This window comes from Leucoraja erinacea, chromosome 2 (assembly GCF_028641065.1).
Source record: "Leucoraja erinacea ecotype New England chromosome 2, Leri_hhj_1, whole genome shotgun sequence".
In the NCBI taxonomy this organism is placed as follows: domain Eukaryota; kingdom Metazoa; phylum Chordata; class Chondrichthyes; order Rajiformes; family Rajidae; genus Leucoraja; species Leucoraja erinaceus.
In genome coordinates, this window is record NC_073378.1 from 50743164 (window position 1) to 50763774 (window position 20611).

A 20611-nucleotide genomic window follows, 5' to 3' on the forward strand; every position below is an offset into this window, starting at 1 on the left:
CTGCCTGCATTTGGCCCATATCCCTCTAAACCTGTCCAATCCATGTACCTGTCTAAATGTTTCTAAAGTGTTGCGATAGTCCCTGCTTCTGTGGCAGGTACAAGCAACAAAAGTAGTGGCAGCAAAGCCTCCAGCTGAACGAACCCGCCGAGCTGCCCAAGGCTGGAGCAGCTGTGACGATCACCCTGGGAGCCACAGTCCATGTCTTGCTTGATTTGGCCCATCTGTAATATTTGCAACTCTTTATTAACATTGTGATGTAAAACAGATTGACCAGAAGTGTGTTTCATGTTTGGACAGATTCAACCCCTAAATCGGTCGATGGGCTTTTTATCTTTGAAGGGGTTTCTGAGGAAAAGTATGAACCTTACGATGCCATCGTTGTGGAGCAGTGGACAGTGATGAACGTAAGTGACAATGCACGGTCTGCAGTACATCTGTGTAACGTGGGACCAATGACTTATGTCTAGCAGCTGATAAACTCAAAACTGGGGATGGGATTCTTGCTGTGCCTCTCTTTGACTTTACGACTCTCTATGTCTGACTCTAGTTTGAAATGCTAACATAGCTCGGCAGGGATGAATAGAAATGTTAAGTAATAGGGAATAAGTTTATGGAGCAACAGTTGAATCATTAAGATTTTTACAATTGTGTCTCTTGGTACAACTGTAAAATATCACAGACAACAATTATACTTACAGTAATAGATCTAGAAACCCAAACTATCATTTTAAATCATGATCCTTCCCCAACAATGAACACAGGCAGTACACATAGTAATATATGAAATACATTCTGTACATCAAACCGCCTGACTGTAAAGCCTTCATATATCGTTAATGGACATCAGTTTTGATGTAAATCAATTTACAATAGTTACCTGGATTACTCTGAGAAATAATTTCAGACTCCCAAAGTTAGATGGGGGGGGGTTCTCAGTCTCCCGTTGGAGGAGGGCGGTCAGGCGCTGGTCTGTGTTCGTACCCAGGTGGCGGCTCTCCGACTCTGGACCCTGCGGAGGTACGTCTACTTGGACTACCCTCCTAAATGGCACGTGTTGGCTTTTCCGCCAGGGGAGCTGCCTTCAGGTGGGCTCACGGCTCCCGGTAGCGGGTATGAGTCGACGCGCGAGGCGGGAGTTGCCTGGTTTTTACCGTGACCTCCTGAAAGCCAGGAATTTGGTCACATTCAGCCAGGGCGCTGCTCCTCAGTGGGAGAGGGGGTGTCGTGGCTTAGACGGTGGGTGTCGAGCAGAGGCGTGTGCATGGAGCGATTCTGGACGAGCTTACCCCAACTCCGTCGGAATTGTTCATAGGACCCATGGCTCGGGTCCCTCCCACGCAACATGAGCCGCCTTTCCGAGATGCCTAGCGTGCCGTTCTGTGATGCGGAGAGGCGTGTACTGTACAGGCTGCTCTTGCACACTCTCCACTTCCACGCCCTCGTCTTCCGTCCAGACACACCCTGGCGGTCCGTGTTACCACCTGACGAGGGGAGCGGTCCCCACTGGAGGTCTCTCTACAAGGGAGTCCTCCCCCTTTACATTGGGGACCTGGGGTGCAGAGTGTTGCACAAAGCCATGGCCTGCAACAGGTACTTGAGCCGGTTCACGGACTTGTCCACTGCCTGTCACCTCTGCGGCGAGGAAGAGACCGTGTTCCACGTCTACATGGAGTGTTCGGGGTTGCAGCCCCTGTTCGAGTATCTGAAGGGGCTGCTCCTCACATTTTGGCTCCACTTTAGTCCGACGTTATTGATTTTTGGGCACCCGGTACAGAGGGGGGAGGGTCGGGAGGGAGGAGGGGATCTCCCTGTCGGTCTGCTCCTGGGCCTGGCCAAGATGGCCATTCGCGGGTCCAGGCAGCGGGCAGTCAATGGCCGCACAGCGGTCGGCTGCCTGCCCCTTTCCCGGGGTTACGTCCGTGCCCACGTGTCCCTGGAGAGGAGACACGCGGTGTCCACGGGGACTCTGGAGGCCTTCCGTGAACACTGGTCACGGTGGAAGGCCGAATGTATTGTTGATAAAAATGTTAATATTTTAATTTGATAACCTTGTTTGTAAAATGCCAATATAGGCGTTCTTGGATCGTGTTATACTTCGTATTTTTGTTTGTTCTGAATAAAAGCATTTTGTATGAAAAAAAAGGTCAGGTGGGGGTTATATTAGTTGCATGTGAAGTTTAAAATTGTCAGCCATTGATGTTGTATGTAGGCTAACTGAAAATAAAAGCTGTACACTTTTAGACATTGTGAATAATTAATAATTCGTTCTGCATGAGTGCAACATTCAGAAATCGTCAGATGTTGCTTCAGAAGGTTGATGTGGCTGTTTGCAAAACCACTGCAAGCTTCCTGTTTTGATATGAATATGAAGCACGTGAGATTGTGATAAATACACTGAAACCAAGGTAATGTGATATAATTATCATGTTCTTCCTATCGGAAATTAAGCTCACTAAGATAAAGAAATGTGCTAAAATTGGCAGCTCAATGCATTGCACAAAAATGTTAAGTAGCTTGCAATTGCAAACCAAACATTTGCCTCAACGACTATCGACCAGTCGCACTAACATCTGTGGTGATGAAGTGCTTTGAGAGGTTGATCATGGCGCAAATCAACTCCTACCTAGACAAAAACCTGGACCCACTGCAGTTTGCTTAACGCCACAACAGATCAACGGTGGATGTGATCTCACTGGCTCTCCACTCTGCTCTGGACCACTTGGACAACAAAAACTCATATGTCAGGCTCATATTCATTGATTACAGCTCGGCATTTAATACCATCATCCCCTCCAAGCTGGTTACCAAACTCGCAGAACTGGGTCTCTGCGCATCCCTCTGCAATTGGATCCTCGACTTCCTCATTCACAGACCACAGTCAGTTCGTATTGGTGGAAATGTGTCAGCCTCAATAACAATCAGCACGGGAGCACCTCAAGGCTGCGTGCTTAGCCCCCTGCTGTACTCACTCTATACTCATGACGGCATGACGGCATAGCCGGTCATGGTGCGAACTCCATCATCAAGTTCGCTGACGATACCACTGTATGATGGGGACGAGTACAGAAGTGAGATCGACTGACTGACCAAATGGCCCTAGGGCACAAACATTAGTGTGGGAATGGGAAGGGGAATTAAAGTATATCTTAATCATAGAAAATAGGGTGCAGGAGGAGGCCATTCCGCCCTTCAAGCCAGCACCGCCATTCATTGTGATCATCCCCATCAATAACCCGTGCCTGTCTTCTCCTCATATCCCTTGAGCTCTATCTAACTCTCTCTTAAGTCCATCCAGTGACTTGGCCACCACTGCCCTCTGTAGCCGGGAATTCCATAAATTCACAACTCTCTGGGTGAAAAAGCGTTTTCTCACCTGAGTCTTAAAGGACCTCCCCTTTATTCTAAGACTGTGGCCCCTGGTTCTGGACTCACCCAACATTGGGAACATTTTTCCTGCATCTAGCTTGTCCAGTCCTTTTATAATTTTATATGTTTCTATAAGATAATAATAATAATAATAATAATATATTTTATTGCCATTGCACATAGGTGCAACGAGATTTGGTATGCAGCTTCCATCCGATGTCATAACTTAAACAACTAATAACATTTAGATTTAGATACCCCGAGAACATGGTTTATAAAAAGAACAGTAAAACTGTCAAAACAGTCTAAAGTGCAAATATGTCTGTGCCGGGTCGATGGGCGACATGGCCATCTGAGGGAAACGGTTCATGGGGGTGGGGGGGCACTCAGCAGGGCCGGTTCACAGCAGCTATAGCTCTGGAACTGAAGCTGTTCTTGAGTCAGGAGGTGCGGGCATAGAAGGCCTTGTAACGTCTGCCGGATGGTAGAAGTTCGAACAGTCCATTACAAGGGTGTGAGGAGTCTTTGTGGATGCTGACGGCCTTCCTGAGGCACCGTGTGTGGTAGATGCCCTCCAAGGCTGGTAGCTGTGTCCCAATGATCTTCTGCGCTCTGTGGATGACGCGCTGAAGAGCTCTCCTCTCCGCCTCAGTGCAGCTGAGATACCACACAGAGATGCCATACGTTAATATGCTCTCTGTGGTGCAGCGGTAGAACATTGTCAGCAGCTGTTGGGACAGACCAGTCTTTTTTAATGTTCTCAGGAAGAACAGTCATTGCTGTGCCTTCTTGACCAGCGCAGCGGTGTTGGTGGACCATGTGAGGTCCTCTGATATGTGTGTGCCCAGAAACCTAAAGCTGGACACTCTCTCCACACTGTCCCCGTTGATAGAGATTGGAGTGTATTCCCCATTATGTGTCCTCCTGAAGTTGATAATCAGTTCCTTGGTCTTGGAGGTGTTTAGGGACAAGTTGTTACTTAAGTACCAGTCCGCCAGGTTCTGCACCTCCGCTCTGTAGTTTGTTTCATCGCCGTTGGTGATCAGCCCGATCACCGTTGTGTCGTCTGCAAACTTGATGATGGTGTTGGTGTCGAATGCAGGAACACAGTTATGTGTGAAGAGGGAGTAGAGCATGGGCCTCAGTACACAGCCCTGTGGTGTGCCGGTGCTCAGGGTGATAGTGGAGGACAGGTGCGGGCCCAGTCTCACTGCCTGCGGTCGCTCCGTCAGAAAATTCAGGATCCAGTCGCATATCGGCAAGCTGAGGCCTAGCTGGTGGAGTTTGGTGCTGAGCTTGGTGGGGATTACAGTATTGAATGCAGAGCTATAGTCTATGAAGAGAATCCTCACATACGTGCCCTGTCTTTCCAGGTGAGTCAGGACAGTGTGAAGAGCCAGAGAGATGGCATCCTCTGTCGATCTATTTGCCCTGTATCCCCCCTCATCCTTCTAAACTCCAGTGAATACAAGCCTAGTCTTTTCAATCTTTCCTTATATGACAGTCCCGCCATCCCAGCGATCAATCTCGTGAACCTACCCTACACTGCCTCAATCACAAGGATGTCATTTCTCAAATTAGGAGACCAAAACTGTACACAATACTCCAGATGTGGTCTCACCAGAGCTCTATACAACTGCAGAAGACAATACATGATTACAATCGAGCCACAACCAAAGCCTCCCGTATTCCCAATTCCAAAGTCCTCAGTAATGAAGCCACCATCATTGTCCAAGGAATTCGGTGACCTACATTCATCTCTTAACGATTGTGTTCATTGCCTCACTAGTGCAGGTTTACACTACACCACATCTGACAAATCTCCTGATAGGGAATTGTGGGACAGTATTCCTGTCAGGGCTCAAGCATTGCAAACGCCTCTTGGCCTCTCCTGCTCCTCGTGTTTCGCCCTTAAGGTTGATTGAAACTAAACTGATCCCTTTTCGATTGACACATAATCCAAATATTGATGAGTGAGAAGAATTCCACTTCTAACTAAAAACAGGGATGATTTTCTTTCTTCCTCATCAAACCAAAATTGCCCAGTGTTCAATTAAAAACAGTGTATAGTTGAGGAAGCATTACTGTTTTGATCAGAATGCTCAGTGAGAACCTTGGTCATCTCCAAGGGAGCAAAGAGAGCTTTGCCAGAGGAAGAGAGCATAGCCCGCAATGGAGAAACCCAGGCTGGTTTGTGACCTTGTGTTGGGCTGAAGGGTTTATTTCCGCGCTGTATGACCTCCAAGGCATCTGAAGAATAGAACTGACAGTACACTGCGAAAAGCACATGAAAACCTTTCAGATGCCGGTAGAAATATCATTGTTCTATTATACATGGGTAACATGGTGGGAAGGGAAAAAAATTCTACAACAGATAATTCCAGGTGGAGTATATTGTTGTCTTTCAACTTTTTGAATGAATTTTGATGCTTTGACATTTAAGTGAGTTTCACCGATTCTATTTATCAGCTGATACTGCATAATTCAGCACAGAGGGGATTGAAAACAAAATGCAAAGTTAAGAGACACAAACAATAATATAATTCAAGAATAACTTTAAAAAAAGAACATCTCAAATACATATTTTTTCTGGGAGATATAACTTACCTTTTGGCGAGAGGATCCAAACAATATCATTTTACAGTAAATCAATAGCATCTGTAATTCTGAGGCTCACTGTATAATTGTTCTGACTTCACATTGCCCTTTTGCACATGGTAAACCATCTTGAGATGGTTTACAGCCCCACAGTGAAGATCTCTGTTCCTACGCCATGTATTACAGTTCCCTGATCTAATTGAGATTTTGTGAGTTTTAACTTGCAACTTCTTTAAAACATAATTTTGAAAAACAGTCCGTGAATATATTTCATAGTGGTGCTATTGCATTAATGATTAAAAATGAGTTTGGCAGTACTGTTTAAGCAGTGTCCAGTTCAACTCTTTGAAAGTAACTCAATGTTAATACAAAAAGCAGAACTACACAGAACCAACCTGGTTATGTTCCAGCAGTAAGCATTTTAATAATTTATGAACATTTAAATTGGTATCCTTATTCCAAAGAAAGAGCATCTTTGAAAGTCCACTCACTGATGCAGTTCCTCAGTAGGATAATGTATTTGATTTCCCTTCAGGATGAGCTTCCAACATGATTGCCCAGAAATTCAACCTTCATTAGTGGTGTTGAGCATACTATAATTGCAGAGGCTGAGTACAGCAACCATTCATGACTATCGAGAACACAATAAATAGTACACAATATTGTGACAACACTTTGTTCAATCGTTTTACATGCTGATATGGGAATGCAGCTCCAATGGAAATTCCTATACAGCCTATCATAAACTCTCAGCTGGAAAGTTAAGCATGCAAATGTCACCACAGTAATTCCATCTGATTATCTCACATGTTATGTCTGAATATTTTAAGTGTATTACCACCTTTAGGCCTCTTCTGAGAATTTTACCTGAATCTTATTTTATCCATTGTCAAAATATTATTTTTTCATTATTATTCATTCTGGGAAAGGAGTGTTTAGTTTCTGAAGGACTTAACACCAAAGTAGAAGCCAAATTTGAAATAAAATTAATTGACCTTTATAAGGAGAGATATGAGTATAAATTGTAAATTTAGAAATTAGTTACGGTATTTCAATTGGCCAATAGTTATTCGAATCGCAGGATTACCTCCAGGTTAGTAAAATATTTACTTTTTGCTAGAAGCATTTAAAAGAACAAAGCATTAGAAAAAATGAGGCGAAAATGATGGTTAAAAATGAATGGCACAACTGAATTTCCATAAAAGATAATAAGTGTCTGAAATGTTATATTCTTCAACATAAAGAAAATGAACCTCACATTTTTGGTACATTTATCAAAGTAATCCATTTTAATAAGCTTTGGAAGTTCTACTTGTACCCAAGTTGACATTTGACTAAAGTTTTACATCATGGGGATTATCTGAACTCGATTGCCTCCAGCACTATTATTTGCGGCTAAATGTAACCGGGAGCCCTATATTTCTGCCAGTGTTCATGTAAGTAGTCCCAGTAATGCTTCACAATGCAAACTTTGCTGCCCCCGTGGGGATGCCTCTGCTCCACCTGGATGCTCTGTTTAGCAACATCACTTAGAATGACAACTCAGAAGAGTGCGACCTTGAATTTACAGCCTCTCACCTTTTAAAATTCTAGGGTGACGGAGGAACTGAAGGAAATTCACATTAGTCAGGAAATGGTGTTGGGTAGACTGATGGTACTGAAGGCTGATAAGTCCCCAGGGCCTGATGGTCTGCATCCCAGGGTACTCAAGGAGGTTGCTCTAGAAATTGTGAATGCCTTGGTGATAATTTTCTAATGTTCTATAGATTCTGGATCAATTCCTGTGGATTGGAGGGTAGCTAATGTTATCCCACTTTTCAAAAAGGAGGGAGAGAGAAAGCAGGGAATTATAGAGGAGTTCGCTTGACATCAGTGGTGGGGAAGATGCTGGAGTTGATTATCAAAGATGTAATAGTGGCGCATTTGGATAGCAGTAACAGGATCGGCATGGATTTACAAAGGGGAAATCATGCTTGACAAATCTTTGGGAATTTTTTTGAGGCTGTAACAAATAAAATGGACAAGGGAGAACCAGTGGATGTAGTGTACCTGGAATTTCAGAAAGACTTTGATAAGGTCCCACAGGAGATTAGTGGACAAAATTAAACCACATGGTATTGGTCGTAAGGTATTGACATTTATAGAAAATTGGTTGGCAGACAAGAAACAAAGAGTAGGGATTAACAGGTCCCTTTCAGAATGGCTGCAAGGCTCGGTCTTGGGACCACAACAATTTACAATATACGTTAATGATTTAGATGAAGGAATTAAAAGCAACATTAGCAAATTTGCAGATGATACAAAGCTGGGTGGCAGTGTGAACTGTGAAGAGGATGCTATGAGGATGCAGTGACTTGGACAGGTTGGGTGAATGGGCAGATGCAGTATAATGTGGATAAATGTGAGGTCATCTAGAACCAGGGGCCACAGTTTAGAACTGAGATGAGGAAAAGCTTTTTCACAGAGTGAGTTGTGTATTTGTGGAATTCTCTGCCTCAGAAGGCAGTGGAGGCCGATTCACTGGATGCATTCAAAAGAGAGTTAGATAGAGCTCTTAAAGATACGGGATATGGGGAGAAGGCAGGAACGGGGTACAGATTGTGGATGATCAGCCATGATCACATTGAATGCTGGCTCGAAGGGCTGAATGGCCTACTCCTACTACTGCACCTATTGTCTATATATCTATGTATCAAACAAATTGAGAGCAGGCAGCAAGCATTAAAAATAACAATACTAACAAGAAAGATGAAAATCTGCATTTTGATATGAAAAAAAAACATCATCAGCAATAGCCAAAAATAACTTTGCTACCCTTAACAGCTTGTTTTTCTTTGTTTCTTTAGGGAAATAAAGTGAAAACTGATTATGCTCCTTTGCTGAATTCTCTGGCTGCATACGGCTGGCAGTTAACCTGTGTGTTACCTACTCCTATTGTGAGGAGGGACAGGTAGGACGTTTTCTGGCACTTCAAAATACACTTTAACAAGTTATGCAAGGACTGAGAAATTGGGCAAAGATCGGTTTTGTTTGATGTCCCCCATGGCTCACGGTTTGTTAATTTTCTTGGTTGCTCAAACACTAATTTTCAACAATGCTGTTTTGGTGTTTTATTTGGTAGTTGTTTGATGTAAATAAGACCCAGAGTAAATCCTATTTATGCAACATGATATCTCAAATATTAATATATTGTTCACAGTATATTGTCCAGTAAGTAATTTCTTCAATTGATGAATTGTTACAAAGACAGAAACAGCTGCAAATAAAATAAAAGGCCATGAACCTTTGCCATGAACTAACTTTCTCTCTCCACAGATGCTACTTGACCTGCTGAATATTTCCAGCATTTTCAGTTTTTATTGCAGCAACTGCAGTATTTTGTTCTCGAATTCAAGATTGTTAATTGGCAAATCAAAAATATATACGGAATGATCCCTGCTTACTGCTCCTTCAATGTGAACTATTTGGATGCGAAAAGGGAGACAGAATGAAGCATTAATGGTTCAATCGTAGTTTAATGTCACAAGTACCTAGGTGAAGTGAAATTCATTTTTTGCATATTGTTCGGTAAAAATAATACTTAAATAGGCACAATCATACTTAAATACACGAGGATACAAATAGTAGATTACACTGGGACAGAACATAAGAATCGCCACGTTTCCAACCATCCTTTATCCTTCAAATTTAAAGTTGTTACAAATGTAGAATATTAACAGCCATAAGGATTTGTTGACCTGGCAGAAGAACTGGGTTGGAGTTGTTGGAGCCCCTATCTGGCCTGATAATGTTGCCAATGTCCTTCACTGCCACGCTGCTGTGTGTCGCTGCAGGCTGGGCACTGCCTGCACCACTCAGTGTTATGCGGCTTATGTACAGCTTAGTTTATTGTCATGTGTACCAAGTTACAGTGAAAGGCTTGTGTTGCGTGCTCTCCAGTCAGCGGAAAGGCAATACATGATCACAATACAATTGAGCTTATGTTTGCAGTTCACCCTGCATTGAAAAATATTGTTGTTGGTGGTGTTTGACAACTGGGGCATTACCACAGCTGCAATCTCAGTTGCAGAACCCCCTCCATGAGAGAGTCACTCAGTGTGAATCAAAGTCTTCACATCCTGAACCTATGCTGCTATTCTTTTTCTAATCACTGAAGTGAACATGTGCTAAGCCAAGCAATAGGCAGTACACAGATTTGTCAAACAATCCAACTGCTTCACCAGCGCAAGCACATTCACTGCCGTCACATTAGTGAAATTTGGAAGTTTAATACTTTTTCTGTTCATTAAGTCTAAGAGCTGCCCCAGTCATGTCTTTACTTCCAGTAAGCACTACGGTTTGCCATTTTAACAGCAGGCCTTTGGCATGACATTCTCAGTCCAATCGGCAAACCTCAAATTAGACAGAAGAGCCTATTGTATATCTCAGCTCTTTTAATATAAAAACAAGTAGGCAAAGTAAAATAAGATGGACTTTATATAGGAAAGATTATTTAGAAAAGATACAGAACAGCCAATTGATTGCTTTTCAGTTTTATTTTACATCCTCTCCAAAAACTATATGAGATGGAAATAATGCTACTTCCATATATAATGAGATTGTGTAGTGTTGTTAGCATGAAACTTTTCTTTCCCAAAGCTTTCAGTGCCTCTGTTTTCCACTGTGTTGTCGTAGTTGCACTACCTGCCCAGTTCGCTGTGGTCCCCTGTTGAAGGGGAGTGGTCAGCATGTCAAACATAGCAGCCCTCCTCTGGCACGTCTCACGCAACAGGAGCCCCAGCCCGGAATGAGAGATGTTTTTCTCAGCCTCGCTTCATTGCAAATTCCCTTTAATTTTGCATCGTTTCCTCTCAATGCATGGTGCATTTTCTGTCCCGAAACCCCACAGCAAATCTCCATAAAATGCCAGCTCACAGATTCAAATAAACACTTTAAGGTGCTTTGAAAGTGATATGAAAGTCATGGTATATAAAATATTTTGTTTCTACTAATTGTTGTTTGGAGATGATGGGGCTTAGTGGAATGTTGCTAATTGAAAGCTACAGACCTTGTGATTCCTATCAATTCCCTATTACTGCAACCAGTTACAGTCAACAAAGCACGCATTTAACTCTGGCGACAGTGCAAAAGAGGAACATGCGGATTGATCGAATGCTAGGAGACTGACATAAACTGGCGACAACATTGAACGTAACATTGCAGGAATGTAAAGCATTACCTTCTGACATTTTACTCTGCCAGCTCAGAATATGCGTTAAATTTATTAATCACAATAATTAGTAATAATTTCAGATTAATAAAACAAACACACATCTTCTGTAAATTTATTTGAGGGCTTTGGTTATTCTCTTACATATTGCCTATGCGTCACAGCTGCTTAGGTGATCCCATACAATTTATCCTTTGGCAATTGTGAAACATTTTTTTAGTAGCTTAAATTTATTGTGCTATACAAAATGATATAAATGTAAACATATTTTTGAAAAGGAGAACTCTAGAGACTCATCTCTACAGGGCGTGCATTTAATAGATAAGGGGAATGAAAATGGATATTGTGGTAAATGCTCAGTAGGTCAGCCAGCATCTGTGAAAAGACAAACAGAGTTGGCTCAACTGAGTCAGGATAGGGAGAATAAAATCAAGTCAAAAATAGGTCAGGGTTCCCGTTTCTGACAGTAATCCAGGGATCTCTGCTGGAAATGCACATCTGGAGAAAAGCTGAGCGCATGGAAGAAACCCATGAACTCACAGGGTGAATATGGAAACTTCACACGTATAGCACCAGAGGTCAGGATCGAACCCACGTCATTGGAGCTGCGTAGCAGGAGCTTAAAGGGCCTGTCCCACTTGGGCCGTCACTTCCACAACAGGCCGGTAGTGACGGTCGCGTGACGGTCCCGCGAGAGTCCCGCGCATCATCATGCGTCCGCACAGCCGTCTGGAGTGATGTCATTTGAAGATGGACACAAAATGCAGGAGCAACTCAGCAGGACCGGCAGCATCTCTGGAGAGAAGCAATGGATGATGTTTCGGGTCGAGACTCTTCTTCAGTCTGAAAGAAGGGTCTTGACCCGAAACTTCATCCATTCCTTCTCTCCAGAGATGCTGCCGGTCCCGCTGAGTTACTCCAGCATTTTGTGTCTATCTTCAATCTTCTTGGCCCCACTCTGGGAGTAGGAGTGGGGGCGGATCCGGATCTGCAACGGCCGTGAGCCCCAGGCTGAGCTCGGCGATCGTTTGCCTGGTTCTGCTGCTGTTGGAGGTGAGACGTTGTGTCACGCCAGGGTCTTGGGCCTGTCCCACTTTGGCCGTCAGTTACGCGACAGGCCGGTGGCGCGCGAAGATTTAGTTCAGGACGAAGTCCACACTCCTCCACGTCACTCCACACTCCTCCACACCACTCCATGCGCCCGTCCCCGCACTACCCACACGCTACCCACACGCTACCCACACGCTAGCAGGTCACGTAAATAGTGCGCTAAAGACAGCCAAGTGGGACAGGCCCTTTACTGGCTGTGCTGCTGAGAGTAGGGAATATTTTTGTATTGAACCTATTAAAATTTGTTTACAGCTTTTACAGACATCCTGCACAATATTACTTCAGCAATTAATCCACTGAGGTTAATTTATTTCATTGATGAACATAAAAGCCTGCTCGATATCTTTTTATCAACTGTTTTACCAGCAGCAGTATATCTCGCAGTGTTTTTCTTGGTTATTTTGCCACGTTTCTGGCTGCTTCAAATGCAGGAAGCCGTTTGTGAAATGTTATCATTAATTGGTTGTTTCTTTCATGTGCATTTTTCTATATTTCATTACAACACAGAAAGAGGCTGTTCGGCCCATCAAGTCTATGCGTGCTCTTGGAGCAATCCCATTCTCCCACTTATTTTCCTGTAACCTATTCTCTCACATCCCAAATTCTCTCACACTAAGCACAATTTACAGTGGTCATTGAAACTAATAATTAGCATGTCCAGGGATGTGGGGGAGGAAACTGAAGCACCCGGAGGAAATCCATGCAGACACATAGTACAGGTGCACAACCTTTTATCCGAAAGCCTTGGGACCAGACACTTTTCGTAATTCAGAGTTTTTCGGTTTTCGGAATGGAAGATTTTTAGCGTAGATTTTAACGGCTGGCTCAGTGGTAGAGTGCTCAGCTCATATCCGTAAGGTCGCGAGTTTGCGCCTCGATCCCGGCAGTTACTCGATCGCGAGTTTGAGTCTTCAATGTAGGTTTTTCTTGCAGAATAGGAGAGAATAGGGAGGGTTAGGCTGGGATCCTTCTCTGCGAGATGATTTTAGTGCGGGAGACAAGTGTAGGAGAGGTGTACTGACTGTGTGGGCAGAACTTTGGAAGTGATTGCCCACCAATCTCAAAAGCCGCTGTGTCTCCCTGTCCCTCCAACTCCAGAGGAAGCCGCTCCCCGATGGGCCGCTACGGCGACAAGTGGCAGTTCGCCCACAGCCCGAGCTGCGCCCCCTCATCCGCAACCCGGGTTCCTCTGGAGTTGGAGCGGGGCTGGGCTAGAGTTGTTGCTGGCTGTGAGTCTCTGGGATCTCCGTGCTTGCAGTGGGCCTGGGGGTCGGTGTCCCGATGAGGGGGCGCAGCTCGGGCTGTGGGCGAACTGCCACTTGTCGCTGTAGCGGCGCATCGGGGAGCGGCTTCTGGTGGTCCTGACGTCTCTCAGCTCCTGTCCAGGGGGATGGCCGGAGACGTCAGGACCAACAGGAACCCGCTCCCCGATGCGCCGCTACAGCGACAAGTGGCAGTTCGCCCACAGCCCGAGCTGCGCCCCCTCATCCGCAACCCGGGTTCCTCTGGAGTTGGAGCGGGGCTGGGCTAGAGTTGCTGCTGGCTGTGAGTCTCTGGGATCTCCGTGCTTGCAGTCGGTGTCCCGTTGGTCCTGACGTCTCCGGTCACCCCCCTGGAATGGAGCTGAGACTGGGAACTGTACCGCCCTTGCCCCCTCCCTCTGCAACTGCAAACAACCCCACAGTTCCCAGTCTCAGCTCCTGTACAGGGGGGTGGCCGGAGACGTCACAGCCCGAGCCATCAGCTTCTGTCCCTACGGGGACAGCGGAGAGCGTGTTCCTCTGGAATTGGAACGGGGCTGGGCTGCTGCTGGCTGTGGGCCTCTGGGATCTCCGTGCTTGCAGTGGGCCTGGGGGTCGGTGTCCCGTTCGTCCTGACGTCTCCGGTGACTGGCACTAGCTCCGACGTGAAGACAGTGCAAAGCCCCCGCGCCGGTGCAATGCGCGGGGAGCTGGAGAGGGGAGGGAAGGGGTCACACACATGGCCGGGAAGCAGAGGGGTGTAGGTGGGGTGAAACTGAAGGGAGCGACAATCTGCTGCTCCCTGCCCGCTGAGTTAAAAAAGTTCCCACGCAAGACTCACGATACACTGTGTACCGTGAGTCTACCGTGGGAACTTTATAACTCAGCGGGCAGGCAGCAGCAGATTGTCAATTATTAACCCTCCCGCGCAATATACCCTCACCTTCTCTTTTATGAATGGGGATTTAGTTCCCCTTTCTTCGAGGACCGACCGGAGGTTCCGCTGTCACCTCTGCGGGCCGCCCTCGGTGAACGTTTTCAAGGACCTTTCTTCAAGGACTGAAAAAATGTCGCTATTCGGAGGTTTTCGTTATTTGGATCTTCGGATAAAAGGTTGTGCACCTGTAGTTTGGATTCAGACTGATTTACTCATAGGCAAAGGATAGTGGTGGATGGGTGTCCTTGTGACTGAAGGTCTATGACTAGTTAACAATTTGCATTAGTAGATTTGGTTAGATTGCATGAAGTGAATGAAATGAAGTAACCTCCTTCTCGTATTTGTGATGTATTTTTCAGTGATGGGAATCTTGCTACAAAACAGATTGTTTTTCTCCAGAGGCCATCACTGCCTGGCAAAGAAAAGAAGAAAGATTCAAAGGTAAATGGCCTCTTTGTTTTCATTGCGTAAATTCTTTGCAGCAGAATTACTGTGGGTTAGGTTACTCTAAAGTGTGAGTATCGCTGAGCATAACTTCTCAACTCCCTTTATATCTGACTGCACAAGGTTGAAGTTGTTGAACAAGTTATCAAATGCTGATTGGCTCCCAGTTGCAGATTTCCTGCCTGTGTAACCGGGAGACGGGATTCATTCCAGCAGCATGTGTTTAACATCCTATATGTTATATGATCATTTTTTTTACAACCCTCCCTGAAGTTGTTACCAGTCATACTAATAGTTTCTGGCACAAAAAAAGCAGACGGCTGGAGGAACTCAATGGGTCAGTGAGTCAGGCAGCGTCTGGGGAGGCAGAGGGATGGCCAACGTTTCGGGTCAAGACGTCGACCAAGCCACTGAGTTACTCCTGCACTTTCTATCTTTGGTGTAAACCAGCATTTGCACTCTTTTGTTTCTACTTTATAGAGGACTTGCTGCTCTGTTCTATATTTCTGATTGCTATATTTCTGTCACTTGCAGGGAAGGTTTCTCTATTTTGTGGTGTTATGTGTTTTATGCTTTTTGTTATCAATAGGCTTTTCCCAACAGTCTCCCCTTTCTATAAAATATCTGATCCATGTGGGCTTTGCTTCTCATTTCCAAGGAGGCACACAGATAACTGTAATAAGAATTACGTTACCAACATTATTACAACGTGCCACAATGTGCAGAAGCATTGATTCATTTTAATTCAGAAGAGAGGACTTTCAGTTAGTCACAGTTTTGTTTATTGTCACAGTGAAAAGCTTCATTATCCAGACATAAACTTCCTGGCAAAACACAGAACACTTTATAGAGGGCTTGTTCCTCTGTAAAACATCTGCAATTCCTTGCGTCTCCATAAACTTATTGTCGTACAGCAGCCACTTTCAGTAGAACAACCAAAGGAAAAGGATCCTAACCAACTCACCTGCAGAAGGAGAACCCTGTAGAAACAAATGGGTCACATGAAAGGGAACTTTATTCATCAGAACAAATATTGTGTGTTTATAAAATGCAGGCATTCCCCGACTTACATCATAGCGACTTGCGTAAGCTCGCACTTACTTAAGCAATTATAGAGTCATCGAGTGATAGAGTATTACAGCGTGGAAAAAGGCCCTTTGGCCCAACTTGCCCACACCGGCCAACATGTCCCATCTACACTAGTCCCACCTGCCTGCATTTGGCCCGTACCCCTCTAAACCTGTCCTATCCATGCACCTGTCTAAATGTTTCTTAAACATTGCAATAATACCTGCCTCAACGACTTCCTCCGGCAGCTCATTCCATACATTCCTACCATCCTTTGCATGAAAAAAAGCTACCCTTCAGATTCCTATTAAATCTTTCCCCCTCACCTTAAACCTATGTCCTCTGGTTCTTGATTCCCCTACTCTGGGTACGAGACTCTGTGCGTCTACCCGATCTATTCCTCTCATGATTTTGTACACCTTTATAAGATCACCCCTCATCCTCTTGCACTTCAAGGAGTAGAGTCCCAGCCTGCTCAAGGTCTCCCGAAAGCTCAGGCCCTTGTGTCCTGGCAACATGCTGGTAAATCTTCTCTGCACCCTTTCCAGCCTGACAACATATTTTCTATAACATGGTGCCCAAAATTGTTGAACACAATACTCTAAATGCAGCCTCACCAACTTCCTATACAACTGCAACATGACCTCCCAACCTCTATTCTCTGACTGATGGCCAATGTGCCAAAAGCCATCTACCTGAGATGCCACTCTCAATGAACTATGTACCGGTACTCCTAGATCCCTCTGCTCTTCAACACTCCCCAGAGCCCTACCATTCACTGTGTGTTGGAGCTCCCCTGTGATCTCCGCATCGGAGCTCCCAACATGGTCTCTGTGTCAGAACTCCCATGTGGTCTCTGCATCGTATAGTAACTTTACTTGTGTGCAGTAGTACTTCCATTTCCAACTTACGTAACATCTGACTTAAGCGGGACGTAACCCATACATAAGTTGGGGAGCATATGTCTTCTATTTCTATTTAGGGAGTCAGAGATGATATTGCTTTCGATGCCGCAATGAAGCAGCTATGTGTAAACTGTTTAGAAACATTTGATTGGTATATATTTGAAATACTTGGGTTTATGGGATTTGGACAGTTAAACATCCCTTAATGATGGCCACAAGAAATGAGTCATGCCTTTATGTGGGAAAAGAAAAGATAATTGTTGTCGCTGGGAAGTGAAACTGCACACAATTGTAATTCAATTTTGTGTCCCCTTCCCTATCTGCAGAAAAAATCAACAAAAGATGACAAGTCAAGCAAGAAAAACAGAAACTGCTTAAAAGACAAAAATGGCACAGTGCCTCTTCAAGTGAAGGACTCTACAGGAGTTTCTGATGAAAAAGAAAAAGTGGAAGAAAGTGCAGCAAAGAATGGAGACAAAGAAAATGCTGAAATTCTTGAAAAAGAATCCTTGAAAAAAGGGGAAAATGAAAAAAGTATCCCTGCAACTGAAGTAGCACAAAACTACTTCTGTGTGACGAATTCTGAAGTGGACGGATGTGCTGGGAAAGTCGGAGGCAACAATAATATTTGTGACAATGAGGATATGAATGAATTACAGGAGAAGAATGAAAACAAATGTCAAAATGATACAACTAGGAGACGTGATGACGAAGGCAGCCAGGCAAAGGTTAACAACAGTGCAGTGAATGGTGAACATACAGTTCGTAGTCAGTATCTTGATAACCTGCCGGCTGTGGAGGGGGCTGCCGAGGCCCAGGTGGAAACAACTGGGCCCATCACAGAGGCAAGGGAGGAAATTACAGAGGCACGTGGTGGTGCTGACACCTTCCTTGAGTAAAGCAAGATTCTGGATAATAAACAGATGGTGCAGATCTTTTCCCTCTGGAGCTGGCTCGATTGTAATATTATGCCTGCGTTGTGCCATGCATTTAGTGCCAAAGTTCACACACTCGCCTTGTTTGCTGTGCAATAAAATAAACGCAGATGTCATAGGCTTGCATTTTGTGTGATACTATATATGACTCACTAACATTGTAAAAATGTGCAGGTGTTACAGTTAATGTTGCAGGTAACATAATAAATTTCTATTAGTTGATCAGATAAATATTTTATACAATAATAAATGCCTACTGTCTGTCAGATGTTTTCCCTGCAATCGTTTAATATTGTTCCTTTAAATAAAAGATTCTTTTCACTGAGAAACTCACTTCACCATTTGTATGTTAAGCATTGTCTATCCGAGTTTTATTCTCTGATGTTAAAATCAGAATACCAGGTTCCGTTTCTAGGCCGTACTGGGTTAATGGATCCCAAACTGAGTGAAGACATAGGTGTTACATTACAACTTTTCCATTGATCACCATTCCCTTTGTCCTATTTTCAGACGTTACACTTCCTTATCTAAGTAACACCCTCTCCCTTGATACCAGTCTGAAGAAGGGTCTCGACCCGAAACGTCATCCATTCGTACTCTCCAGAGATGCTGCCTGGCCCGCTGAGTTACTCCAGTATTTTGTGTCGATCTTCAGTTAAAAACCAGCATCTACAGTTCCTTCCTACACAAGGGTCATCAACTGCTGGACTACATTTGCTAACCTCGGTTTACAATGTATTAAGATAACAACAACCTTAAACATATAGCCCCAAGGTCTGGTCACCCCGAGGCTACGTTTCCATCATCATACCTTTTTAATTGTGCCATTAATTCATCCACCTTCTTGGAAATACTGTGTGCCTTCAGATATCATCATGCCTTTTTAATTGTGCCATTAATTCATCCACCTTAATTAATTCATCCACCTAAATTGGATAGGCATATGGATGAGAAGGGAATGGAGGGTTATGGTATGAGTGCAGGCAGGTGGGACTAAGGGGAAAAAAAATTTGTTTGGCACGGACTTGTAGGGCCGAGATGGCCTGTTTCCGTGCTGTAATTGTTATATGGTTATATGGTTATATGGTTATATCCAATGGGATCTAAGGAGAGATAGCCAACTGGATAGAAAGTGTAGGCAGGAACTGCTGATGCAACAAAAGCTTTTCAATGTACCTCAGTACACGTGACAATAAACTAAACTAAACCAAAGATAATCACAAAAGGCTGGAGTAACTCAGCGGGTCAAGCGGCATCTCTGGAGAAAAGGAATAGGTGACGTTAGAAGCATCTCGACCAGTAACCTGCTGAGTTACTCCAGCCTTTTGTGTCTGTCAACTAGATAGAAAATTGACTTCATGAAAGGGAGAAGAGGATGATCGTGGAAGATGTTTTTCAGGCTGGAGGACTGTGACTAGTGGCAGGCCTCAGGAATCAGTGCTGGGCCCATTGCTGTTTGTCATCAATATCAATGCTTTGGGTGAGAACGTACAAGGCATGATTAGCAAGATTATTAAGGGTTTGGACATGCTAGAGGCAGGAAACGCGTTCCCAATGGGGGGGTCCAGAACCAGGGGCCACAGTTTAAGAATAAGGGGAGGACCATTTAAAATGGAGATGAGGAAAAACCTTTTCACACAGAGAGTTGTGAATCAGTGGAATTCTCTGCCTCAGAAGGCAGTAGAGGCTAATTCTCTGGATGCTTTCAAAAGAGAGAGTTAGATAGAGCTCTTAAAGATACCGGAGTCACGGGATATGGGGAGAGGGCAGGAACGGGGTACAGATTGTGGATGATCAGCCATGATCACAGTGAATGGCGGTGCTGGCTAGAAGGGCCGAATGGCCTACTCCTGCACCTATTGTCTATGGTCTATTGCAATGACAGTAAAACCAGCTGGTATAGTAGATAGTGAAGATGGTTGACAAAAAATGCAGCAGGATTTTGATTGGTTGGCCAGGTAGGCTGATGAATGGTTGATGGAATTTAATACAGAGAGGTGCAAGGTATTGCATTTTGGGAAGTCTAACCAGCACAGGGCCTACACACTGAATTGTAGTGTACTATTGAGTGTTGTAGAGCAGAGAGATATGGGAGTGCAGGTACATAGTTCCTTGAAAGTGGCATTACAGGGTGGTTAAGTAGGCCTTCATCAGTCAGAGCATTGAGTATAGACATTGAGAGGTCAAGTTACAGATGTACAAGACGTGGGTGAGGCCACATTTAGAGTATTGTATTCAATTCTGGTCCCCCTGTTGTAGGACAGATGTTAAGCTGGAAAGGGTGCAGAGTGGATTTGTGTGGATATTGCCAGGACTCAAAGGCCTGAGTTATCGGGAGAGGTTGAGCAGGCTAGGACTATTTCTTGGAGCGCAGGAGGATGAGGCATGATCTTATAAAGATGTATAAAATCATGAGAGGAATGGATAGGATAAATCTTTTACCCAGAGTAGTGGGGTAATCTAGAGCCAGAGGACATAGGTTTAAGGTGAGGGGGAAAGATTTAAAAGGAACATGAGGGGCAACTCTTTTACACAAAGGGTGGTAGGTATATGGAATAAGCTTTCAGAAGAAGTAGTTATGGCAGATACTATCACAATGTTCCACTCCTCTAGAGCCTTTGAAATTCCTCAGGAGGATATGATCCAGTCCTGCTGAGGGATTACACATCTGTGTTTTTACAGCTCCCACCTGTCCCAGGAACTATCCCATTGCCTGAGAAATCTATTAATTCATAAGGGAGTGAGAGAGAAATCAACGATCTACACACAAGTCAGCCTGCCGTCAGTAGTGGTAG

At 44.4% G+C, this 20611-nt stretch overlaps 1 protein-coding gene across 5 annotated transcripts in view; it reads left to right on the forward strand.

Annotated features, from left to right (window-relative positions):
- LOC129709943 (raftlin-like) overlaps positions 1 to 18145 on the forward strand; it is an 86241-nt gene extending 68096 nt beyond the window's left edge. For 4 of the 5 annotated variants that reach the window (XM_055656665.1, XM_055656673.1, XM_055656647.1 and 1 more), the window contains exons 7-10: positions 301 to 407; positions 8814 to 8917; positions 14824 to 14905; positions 17208 to 18145. In XM_055656665.1, the coding sequence (XP_055512640.1) occupies positions 301 to 407; positions 8814 to 8917; positions 14824 to 14905; positions 17208 to 17780 (866 nt within the window). In that variant the 3' untranslated portion in view covers positions 17781 to 18145. The remainder of the gene's footprint in view (positions 1 to 300; positions 408 to 8813; positions 8918 to 14823; positions 14906 to 17207) is intronic. The other variant, XM_055656679.1, reaches the window with a different exon arrangement.
- The last annotated feature ends 2466 nt before the right edge of the window (positions 18146 to 20611 follow it).